This window comes from Arachis ipaensis, chromosome B03 (genome assembly GCF_000816755.2).
Source record: "Arachis ipaensis cultivar K30076 chromosome B03, Araip1.1, whole genome shotgun sequence".
NCBI classification, from domain to species: domain Eukaryota; kingdom Viridiplantae; phylum Streptophyta; class Magnoliopsida; order Fabales; family Fabaceae; genus Arachis; species Arachis ipaensis.
In genome coordinates this window covers 26518739-26530607 of record NC_029787.2, presented here as the reverse complement: position 1 = coordinate 26530607, position 11869 = coordinate 26518739, and the positions used below count along the sequence as shown (strand labels likewise).

The window sequence follows — 11869 nt, the reverse complement described above, 5'->3', positions numbered from 1 at the left end:
ATGAACTGTAGAAACAATGGCGCCGAACTTGTTCAAGAAAGGTCGGCCAAGAATAAGGTTATATGGACTGAAACAATCAACAACTAAATATTGAATATCATTAGTTTTTGAAAGAGGATGCTCACCCAGTGTGGTTTGTAACCACACTAACCCTAGTATTGGAACTCGTTCTCTTGAGAATCCAACCAAGTCTCCTCCTGTGGATTGTAGCATGTTGTCGCTGAGCTTCATTTTTTGAAATGTGGAGTAGAACAGAACATCGGCACTGCTCCCGGGATCCAAGAGCACTTTTTTTACTAACAGATCCCCTAGCTGAAGGGTGACTACCACAGGGTCGTCTAAATTTTGTATGCTAGAGTTGAAGTCGGCGTGTGTGAAAGTGACTTCTGGTTGTTGATGGTTGATTGTTGCGTCTTGCTGTGGTCCGTTTACCGAGCATATTGCTCGGAACGACCGTTTCCTTGCCGAATTCGAATATCCTCCACTAGCGTATCCTCTTGAAATACAATTGATTATACCTCGTAGTCTTTCATATTGTCATGGAGATGCCTTCTCTTTTCCTTGGTTTTGTTCAGAGAGGTCGGTTGTTGTGGAGCTAGATCCGCGCTTTTGTATGTGACCCCCGATGTATTTGTCGAGGTGTCCTTGTCTTGCCAGTCGCTCTAAAAGGTCTTTGGCGACCACGCAGTCATCAGTATTGTGACCGTGTTTTTGGTGGAAGGTGCAATACTTCGACTTGTCAACGTTCTTTGCATCTTGGTAAGTACCGGCTTTTCTTGGTGGCTTGATCAGTTTTGAATTCAAGATCTCTTTGATTATGTCTTCTCTCTTAGTGTTAAACTGCGTATAAGAATCAAATCGAGGTGTTAGTTTAAAACTCTTCTTAGGGGTTGAGCTCTTATCATCTTCTCGAAAATGTGACTTGTCAGACTTCCGAGCTTGTCTGAGCTCCTCGATATCAATTTGTCCCTTTGCCTTCTCGCGAAATTCTGCTAGAGTCTTCGGCTTGGCTACCGCGATTGTCTCCTGGAACTTTCCGGGTCGAAGGCCGCTTTTAATTGTGTGTAGATGGACCTCGGGGTGGAGGTCTGGTATACTGATTGCGACCTTGGTGAAGCGGGTCATGTAGTCCTTTAAGCTTTCGTTCGGTCCTTGCTTGATAGTATTCAAGTAATCGGAATCGTGCAAGTATATTGCAGATCTGGCGAAATGTTCTTCAAATAACTTCACCAACTGCTGAAACTGTGAAATGGAACCTGCAGGCAAAGCACACAACCAATCAAGTGCAGGGCCATCTAAATAATTTGGAAAACAACGACATAAAACTGTATCTGATGCACCATTGACGATCATTATTGATCGGAATTTCTTTAGAAACTTCTTCGGGTCTCCGAGTCCGTCATAAGGCGTGAGGGTCAGTGGCAGAGTGAACCTCTTCGGCAGTTCGAAGTTCATCACTTCTTCCGTGAAGGGACCTACAAGGTCGTCAGCCTCTTCTTTTTCATCTTCGGGTTGTTGCTCTTCGCCTCGAGCAGTCTCCGAGACATGAGAGGGTTAGGACTGATGTTCCTCGTTTTCTGTCTGCTGGCGATGAGCATCGTTGTGCTTAATCCGAGCGTGGTTTAGTTCGGCGATCTGGGCAGCCATTATTTGGTTCTCGTCGGCCATTCGTTGATTGGCTTGCTGTAGCTCAGCTACCATTCGCATGAGTTCGGATAGTGGAGGAGGCGGCACGTCAGCCATGGATACAGATGAAGGTGATGGGACCAAAAGAAAAAATATGATCTTCTCGGCCCCACGGTGGGCGCCAATTGATCTTGCCTGGGAATAGATCGGCTTCAATTCCTCAGAATCGGCCGAGCTATGGGTTGCAAGGTTGAACGTCCGTCTCTTAGAATCTGAGCTTCCTGTCTTTGCTGTTTGTGTGAGAGCACGAGCAATACAAAGAGGGTGTAGTGTACCTGCAAAGGCACTCCAATGCTTAAGTAAGTATAATGTTAAATTCAGAATTGTCCTTCAAAGAGATACTTTACCTTTCTTTTATAGATATTTCTTCGTCCGTTACATTCTGGGTGATCAATTGTCAGTTTCTGTGATGATTGGTTTTGTAACCGAATTTATCATACCGTTTGAGACGTCGGTTATGATAAGAGCATTGATGTCACCGAGTTATAGCTCATAATATCCGAGCAGTAACGGAAAATGACGAGTTATGGTGACTGCCAATAACAGTCATGAGGCCGAGTTATAGCTCGTATTAATGGTGACCATATCACTTCTAATTTTCAATTCGGAGCTCCAATTGACGAACCGTCAGCGGCCACATGTTCGTCTCAGAGTCTCCTTTAATTCTAACCAAACATTGTGGTAAGGAACTATAATTTTTGTGCCCAGATCTCTATTTCCCTCTTTTTCACGTTTTTAGTTTGGGGATTGAAGGATTTTGATGATTTTGATGATTTAGGTGAACTCTAGCAATGGAAAATCACTGAGTTTAGTCCAATTAACCCGTGGAAAATGGTAAAAAAATCTTAATCCATGTAAATTATTAAATTAGTGATCCCTATGTTTATTATTGTGATATTGTGTGGATTAGATTGTGTTTCTTGTTAATGTGGAGTTTAATTGGTAGTTTGGAATGAAGTTCCGGTGGATGAGCTTATGAAATTGACGTTGGAGGCTTGAAGCATGTGGAAAGAGAGGCATTTTAAGGTATTCCAAGCTTAGAGAGGAATCGACCAATGTATGATTTTGGTTTTTCGTACTTAATGTTAAATGTCGTATGAAAAGTTAGGCTAGTGGCCATAAAATAGGCTTGAATGCTTTGAATTGTTGAGTTTGGTGGGTTATATATATATATATAATTTATGATGATGATTGTTAATGGTTAGTGATCAAACATGAAGATTACGAATAAATGTGTACGTTGACATGTTGAGATATATGAATTGTATATGTTGATGATTTGATGATTATGACGTGATGATAATTGTTGATGTTGGTGATTTTTGGTGATAATTAAGAACGTGGAATGTGAATTGATTTGAGAAATTGGGTGTGGAATGGTTGAAGAAGGATGAGAGGTAATTGTTAGTGATTTTTTTATTGTAATTGAAGTAAATTGGATTGAGGATTTTGGAAAACTAGTGTTTGGAAGCTTTTGGTAAAAGCTTATTTTTAACCAAAGTCGGTGGGCCATAACTTGGCTTCCGGGACTCCCAAATTTATGAAACTTATTTTGAATGAAAATTGGGTCTGTGAAGTTTATAGCGTTTGAAGAACGGACCAAAAACGATTTTTAACGAAAAAGTTGTGCACTTTCGAAGTTGGGTGTGTAAAACTGATTTTCTGCAACTTAACAGCTTTTGAAGGATTTTGGACGCATGCGTACGTGACATGCCATGCGTACACGAGCATATTATGCCAGCTTTGTACAAGTTGCGTTTTCGAGTTTTAAACCATTTCTCTAGGCTTTCAAACATTTATAACACTTGTTTAGGGACCGTTAGCAAGCTTTTAAGCTTTAGAACAAGGGTAAATAGGTTAAATGAGTTAAGAGAATGTTGAGAAAGATTTGCAGAGTAATGACTAAGTAATGAGATGTTGGTAATGTTGAGAAAGAAATAATTGATAAAGATAATGATAACAATAATAAAATTTGACTGAATTGAGAGATGATTAATAAAGTTATTGACTATAAAGGAATTGGAGGTGGAGGGTGAACTTGAACATGAAATTGAATTTGATTGAGATATATGTGATCATGTAAGAGGCAGTGGCATTGTCCACTTGCTCCGGGTAAGAAGTGAGACTCCGGGTAAGATGCATTGGTGTTGTCCACTTGCTTCAGGTAAGAGATGAGGAAGGAGACTTGAGAAGAGATGATTGAATATGATTTTGGGGATAATGATTATGATTGAAAAGTGCGATGGACACTATATCCCAAGAGTGTGTTGCACATTATATCCTTGATAGATGGTGACTGTGACTATAATGAGGTGGATTGAGGAATGATCAGGTTAAGTTGCGATTATGCTTGTGAGATTGGTTATGTATAATCTGTTCCGCTTTTGTTGTATCATTTTCTCTCTGTTTGTAAAGTGTGTCGGGCACTATATCCCATGAGTGTGATGTGTATTATATCCCAAGATTGTGGCAGGTATTATATCCCAAGAGTGTGGCGAATATTATATCCCAATACTGTGGGAACACTTTATCCCAAGAAATGCGGTGGGAACTATATCCCATGAGTGTGATGGGCACTTTATCCCAAGAGTGTGACAGACACTATATCCAAAGAGTGTGGATGCATGTCAGAGAGACGATATCCGGATTAACTACCGTGTGTGTCGAGTTCTGGCAAAATAACCAACACGTGAGCTCATGGCCAGTAGAAAAGGCATTCATCATATGCATTTGTATGTTTTGTATAAGGGTGCATTTGTTTTGACTTGCCTAATTGCTTATATGTTGTTAACTGCTATCTGATCTGTTTGCAGTAACTGTTATCTATACTTGTATTTTCCTTGATTGTATTGTATGTCTTTGCAATTGAAAGATCCCTCATGCTGGTAGAGGTGAGGCTGAGGGTTATTCCACCGATGATTCGGAGGGTTGGAAGAGACAGAAAGTGAAATATTGGGTTACAGTTAGATTAGAACTTGAATATCTTAGAGAGTTTTACCAAATTTCTGGTTTAGTTAGATCTTAAGTTTAAATCTGAGTGTCGAAGTTCTAAGAATGCATCTGGCTTTCCCAAGACCTTTTATATTAACTTTGCGGGCACCTTTACCATGTTGAGAACCCCTAAGTTCTCATTCCATACATATATTGTTGTTTTTCAGATGCAGGTTGGGAGGCACCTCTCTGAGTGTCTAGAGACTTTGAAGAAGCGAAGAACTATATTTGGGTTTAGCATTCTGGTTGTACTTATTTATATGTATGTTCATAGTTGTTCTCCGCACCTTGTATTTTGTATTTTGTCCCTCTTAGAGGTTGATATGGAGAAACAGGTATTTATTCTGTAGTTCGAGTCGTATTTTGGTTGTATATATATATATATATATATATACATACATATATATATACTCTGGCTAGCCTTAACTTCGCAGGTCGAGTTTGGAGCTTGATCTCTGTATCTTGGAACTCTAATATTTATACTTATGCTTCTATCCTTTCTTTTGATTCTTGTTTATCCATTTATGCGTTTCTTTGCGAGTGTGACCCGATTTTCGATTTTTGTCTCTGCTTAACTTATTCTTCAAGGCTCCTAGCTACATTTTCCGTGTTATATATGTACGTATTTTATTTTTAGAAGTCGTAGTGCCTTGCCACCTCTAATTTACATCCTAGGCATAAAGCTCTGCGTGGTAGGGTGTTATATGCATCCCCAGGAGGAATTATCATCGAGGAATGATATGAAACAAAGGAGAGTGTCTTCTCACATTCTCCTGGAGGTATAGGCCGTGCCATATAAAACAACGGAAAGTGTTGTCCCACTTAAAGGAGAGTGCCTTCTCACCTTGTAACCAGAGAGAGACTATGATACAACAATAGGGAATCCTCAACCTAACGCGTTCACACCATAATCAGAACTTGAATCGAAGGAAATCCTCCACCTTCGTGTAAATGATCCTCTAAAAGAATAGACGTAATTAAACAATTGTGTAAAATATTTTATACTGTTAGAACGTTAAAATTATACTCTAATTTGTATCTAAAAGTATAAAATAAAAATATATATTAAATTAATTTAATAAAAAAATAAAATATAAATGTAGAATTATTTAATTAATAAATTTATTTAGTCGAAATTTATATCCTTGAATTTCTTTTCTACTCAACTTTAATATTTACTAGTAAATTAAAAAATTTTGTATTAAACATGTATTTTGATAATTAGTTCTCAAATATAAATTAGATTAAAAGTTATTTAAAACAATAACACATTTTGTATTTTTATTTATCAAAGTAACAAATTTTATTATTATTATTATTATCTAATCACATTATTATTTATCAATATATCAATATTTATAATGAATAAATACAATTTTATTTAATATTTAATATTTTCATATTATTTATTTTTATGCTTTAATATATTTATAAAAAATTATTATTTTTATATGCTACATATTATTTATATTGTTTAAAATTTTTAGATCCGTCACTTTTTATATCTCCTTTTAACATCACGATTTACTCTTTGATCGCTTGGTTATAAATATGTCGCTTATAATCACGATTTATGTTAATTCTTTTTCTGTTATTTTAAACAAAAAATTTATATATAAAAAAAGGACATGGAAATAATTAAGATGATCATGATTTTGTTTTATTTTTATTTTATTCATGTGAAAAACCCACAACTAACGGATCTAGTCATCTAGTGTCAGGTATGGCAAAACTAATAAATTATTTTAGGAAAATAAGTTTTTGAGAAAAATCCAAATCAACCCCTGCGACAACGAGACCCTTGATAAAAAAAAATTCCAACTCGACCCCTGACAAAAAAAAAACCCAACTCGGTCCTGATAATTACCTCGAAAGGACAACGAAGTCTTTGTGCCAAAAAAAATTAATGTTATTTTTTTGGCACAGAGGCTAATCAGTCCCAAAAAAAATTATCAGAAATCGAATTTGGTGTTTTTTTTTTTTTGGGCCTCGTTGTCCTTTTGAGATAATTGTCAGGAGTTGGATGGGATATTCACTCTAAATTTTTGCGCTTGTTCGGTTTTTCTTCAAAAAATATTGCCCTATCATATTTTTTTTGGTCAGATTACCCTATCTAATAAAACACAAACTCATGGATTTTAGCTCAAGTCCAACCTAAGCCCAAGTCAAAGTCAGTGTCAAGCCTGAGAGTGGTTTTGTCCTTGAAGGCCGACGACGAGGAAATTTTCATCCACATTACCAAATACCCACCACACCCCACGTGCTATTCGCCACCTATTTTTATTTATTTTCATCCTTCACTCATTCACCCACGCACACGGATTCCCTCTTTTCCCAGAAACCAGACAGATACACACAAAAGTGGCAAAACAATAAATATAAAATTAACAAAATCTCTTTTAAGTTTTAACAAGTGATTATATTATATATTTATATGCACATAGAAAGTCTTAATAAAAACTCTCAATTTTTTACTTTTTGATATTGAAATATTAAATAATACATTGAGATATTTGCGACACTATTTAGCTAATTCGTTAATAATATATAAGAATACTTAAAAACAAAAAAAAAAACTATTACGTTTTCTGCGAAATTTAAAACGTGCAAACATAAACAACCACCCTTTGCCCCTGTTTGTTTCCCAGGAAAATCACGACACCAAAGATTCCCCACCAACCGCCGCCGGGAAAAGAAAATTCCGGGAGAGCCTCTTCATCTTCAAGAATGGCTTCCCGGGAAAGCACTAACTGGCTTTTCGATTACGCTTTGATTGACGATATTCCCGTCCACGATGCCACTTTCGCTGCTCCTTCCTCCGGTTTCAATTGGCCTTCCAACGCCATCAATGGTTCTTCAAATGTCGGGTACTCTAAGAATTTCGTGTTTTTTGTTTTAATTTCTTTTTTATTTTAAAACTTCTTCCTTTTTTATGTTGAACTTGCCCTCTCTGATTTTGCCCCCTTTGTCAAGATTGGTAATTAGGGTTTGCTTCATTTTGCGTAACTGTGTATGCTAATGCTATAACGTTACGCCTTTTTGGTCTGGTTTTGTAATTTTGAGCCCTTTTTCGATTTAATTTCTTAGTTCAGACACTATGATCTGTGATTTTTTTGTTGTTGCTGTGTGTGCTTGGAATTACTACTTAAGATGCGGTTTTTATTGGTGCTTCAGCTTTTACATTGCTTGAACTATCGTAGTAAACCATTTTACCATCACGAGATTCTGCATTTGATTTCTATACACTGTAAACTCGAACACAGTATTTTGGTGGGAATTGATTATGAGAGACATGCGTATTTTATCGGCCAATTTTCCTTCTTTTGGGTACAAAAGTGGAGGGGATTGAGTGTGTAGGGTTAATAGTATATAATTAAGGTAGTTCTTTTGTAAAGCCTTAGAGGCTATGGAATAAGGATTGGTTTTTTTATTCATTTTTTTCAAGTAGTTTTTTGTTGTAATGTATGTTAATTAACCTTTCATTTTTCAGAACAAATAAATTTGTGAAATCTAAGGCAGATACCTTTTTTTTGTGCGAGTGGGGTACTCACGTTATGCATTGTGCATTTTCATTTTTCACATTTTCATGTTTGATCCTTTATGTAATTCTTTTAATCCCAGTACGATGTTCTTGTTCTCCTGCTTCTACCTCCCTTAACCAAACACACCCTTAACGTTAAATTTGGATTAAGATATTTAGAACTGTGACTCAGACTGCTATTGGGATGGGTGTATCTCAAAAGTATTGCTTTAACCGATTTCCATGGTAACATATTAGAAAGAAGCTAATCTACATGTGATGATGTTATTTAAAGCTTTTTTTTCTCCTTCATGACAGTATGATACTATATACGTCCGCCCATTCCCTTTCCATAAAAGAACATTTTTGACTTAGTTCTTGTTTGCAATATTATCTGCTCGTAGTGTTGAAATTGATGGCTCGTTGGGCGATTCTGATGGTATCAAAGAATCTGGTTCAAAGAAGAGGTACACAATTTATTTTTTAGTATTTTGTTTTCATTGAAAATAGAAATATACCAATCAAAGATGGAAACAGAATCATCACGTGTAGCTACTAAACAATCTTATTCTGTAATGGTAACCTGTTCTTTTCCAAGTCTAGTTTGTTAAAGATTTAGATCGAAAGGCAGGATTGGTTGTTTCAATATTTTTCTTTCTGTAGTTTACTCCTTTTTCTTTTATCTTTTTAACAATAATCAAGCAGTCACGCATAAGTACTGAAAACTTGATAGATGTCTAGCTGAGTCAAAGTGACAAACAAATTCTATTCTTTTGCTCAACGTATAATGTATTCTATTCTAGTACAATTAAATAACATTACTCCATCTAGACTCCATATAATTCAATTTCTTCTGCTACTTTCTTGACATCATTGTTCTTTGTCAGTATTGAATACATTTTTTTGTGTCTTAATATTTAAAACCCAAAGTGTCCAATTACCTGCCATTTCTTTAGGCACTTCTGACTTTTCTGAATCCCCCGCAGTCACCTATTGTGCCCCCCTCTCTAACCAGGCCCAATAGGGTTTTCAATAATGCAGCAAGAAGAATAACCATGTCCTATTCCACTAGATGTCTCCGAGTAACCACATAAAAAAGAAATGGAACCCCAGAAGTCAAAGAATCCAATTCAGATAGTCTAACCCCAGGAGGATTTTCTTGTTAATTTTCTGTTGTAGGGGCAGATCTGAGTCATGTGCTCCTTCTAGCTCCAAGGCATGTAGGGAGAAATTGCGGAGGGATAGGCTTAATGACAAGTAAACTACCTACTTTCTCTCTTTTTGTTTATATTATCTTGTTGGTATATGTTTAAGCTTGTTGCTATGGTTGACTCGTGATTAATGGTTAGGTTTGTTGAATTAGGCTCCATTTTGGAGCCTGGAAGGCCTCCTAAAACTGACAAGGCTGCTATTCTGATTGATGCCGTCAGAATGGTGACACAATTACGGGGCGAAGCCCAAAAGTTGAAAGACTCAAATATGGGTCTACAAGAAAAGATTAAAGAGCTGAAGGTGAAGACTAGGTTCATATTTTATATTAATCTATAAATAAATTCCTCCCAAGAGCTTATGGAGTCTAGATGACTGAGTTTTCTGCCTTAAAATTAACACTATGTCTTATCCATGACCAAAAGCCATGTACACCACAAACTAACTTGTCCGTGAATTCTATTTCTCTCTGCTGTGCAGGCTGAGAAGAATGAACTTCGTGACGAGAAACAGAGACTCAAGGCAGAGAAAGAAAAGTTGGAGCAGCAGCTGAAATCTATGAGTGCACAACCTAGTTTCATGGCGCCTCCTACTGCGATCCCTGCTGCATTTGCTCCTCAAGGTCAAGTCCCCGGCAACAAGCTGGTTCCTATCATCAGCTATCCAGGAATGGCAATGTGGCAATTCATGCCCCCTGCTGCAGTTGATACCTCGCAGGATCATGTACTCCGCCCACCAGTTGCCTAATTTGGCACTGTACAATGGCCTCAATTTTGGCCCAAAGTTGTATCCATTTACACCCCATACCTTCTTGGCTTTCTTAGTTATTTGCTAAATGTTCTAACTGTACTGTGCTGGCTTCTGACTGGATTTGTCTTATGATATACTATTATGAAGTAATGTTCTTGTTTGCTTGTAAATGTTAATAAGATTATCTAGCTATCTTCTTATGAATGAACACGATATATGAATGCAATACAAATATACAATACAATGTTGGCACGGGAATACCTAATATTAAAAATTATAAGACAAGATACAGTTATAGTACGTAAAATTAACATAAAATATAATGATTTTAAATTAATACAAATTAACGTAAACATTAAAATTTACTTATTCTTCTGATTTTAATGAGTTTTCTCTTTTAATTATGATAAAACTATAAATTGTAAAAGTTTTTATATTACAGTAATATATGTATTTCATCTACAACATCATTTAACATGTATTAGTCTATCAAATAATACAGTAGCTACTTTGAAATACTGGTGCTACATTGCTATATTGGTACTATACCATATCTGTGTTTTGAGAATTTTTTTTGAAATTTTTAATGGTTGCTGTGGAGATCTTCTGAGTCTAGTAGAAAATAACAGTTTTAGTTTATGTTTATAAAATTGGAAGAATTGTTAACCTCAGTAAAAATGCTATTTAACATTGGTGGCAGTTTTAGTTTAGGTTTGTAAAATTAGAAGAATTGTTAACCTCAGTAAAAATGCTATCTAACATTGGTGGCTCTAACGCAGCAATGATGTTTTTGGTTCAAATGATCGTGCTCTCTATTTTATAGCATTTATTGTACTCTCTGTTTTGAAATATCTCTATTTTGTAATATTTATTTCAAAATGTTCAACTTAGTATATAAAATCATAATGCAACTCTAAACTTCCAACTCACGGTCAAAAGTCAAAATCAAGATGTTACAATTGCGCAAGCCTTAGAGCTAAAGGCACTATTTGAAAGAATTCAGAAAAAGAAACAAAAATACCTGCACGTGTGGGGAATGTATCTGTTTAAATAATATGACATGAAGTGATTTTTTTTCTTTCTTCAATTGTTTAGTAAAATATGATATTTTATTATTTAATATTTTTTTTATATTTTTTCTTAATATCATTTAAAAAATATAAGGTAAAAGATTACACCTTACCAAATAATTGAGAGAATCCATTTACAACATAGCATGATTTATGTTTTTTTTAATGAAATATGAAGCACCACAATTTGAGTACTTGACTAGAAAAAAAATTTTTTTTGTCCATTGTCATAATCAAATTGTGTTTATTTGTAAAACAAGTTTAACAAAGAAAAAATTATTATGATTTGAATCTTTTAGTAAGATTTTAGATTGATTTAGTTTATTTGTTATGATTTTAATCTTATTTGGGTAATCTTGTTTTAGTCTTGTTTGGGTAATCTTGCTTATTAAGCATTTGAACCATTTAAAACTAAGTTATTCTCCCTCGTTATTTTTTATTTAGTTTACTACAATGATTGAAAAAAGGTTTGTACCACTAAAAGTGTGTATCCTTTCAAGATAATTCAAAGAATCAAGTGATGATGACTAGAGAATGGTTTTTTAAGGTTCACATGACTCTCGCTATTAGGGGCGGCAACGGGGCGGGTAGGGGCGGATTTTTGCTCTACTCCCGCTCCGCCGTACAAGAATCCACACAGAAT

The 11869-nt window shown here is 35.7% G+C and overlaps 2 protein-coding genes across 2 annotated transcripts; one reads left to right on the top strand and one right to left on the bottom strand.

Annotated features, from left to right (window-relative positions):
* On the bottom strand, positions 538–1455 carry LOC107632847. Its single transcript, XM_016336489.1, has one exon. It carries the CDS (start codon positions 1453–1455, stop codon positions 538–540), a length of 918 nt encoding a protein of 305 aa, XP_016191975.1.
* Positions 7258–10360, top strand: LOC107630138 (transcription factor ILR3). The gene is made up of 5 exons (XM_016333195.2): positions 7258–7544; positions 8602–8664; positions 9377–9454; positions 9547–9709; positions 9887–10360. The coding sequence occupies exons 1-5, from the start codon at positions 7405–7407 to the stop codon at positions 10151–10153; spliced, it is 711 nt and encodes a 236-aa protein (XP_016188681.1). The 5' UTR covers positions 7258–7404; the 3' UTR covers positions 10154–10360.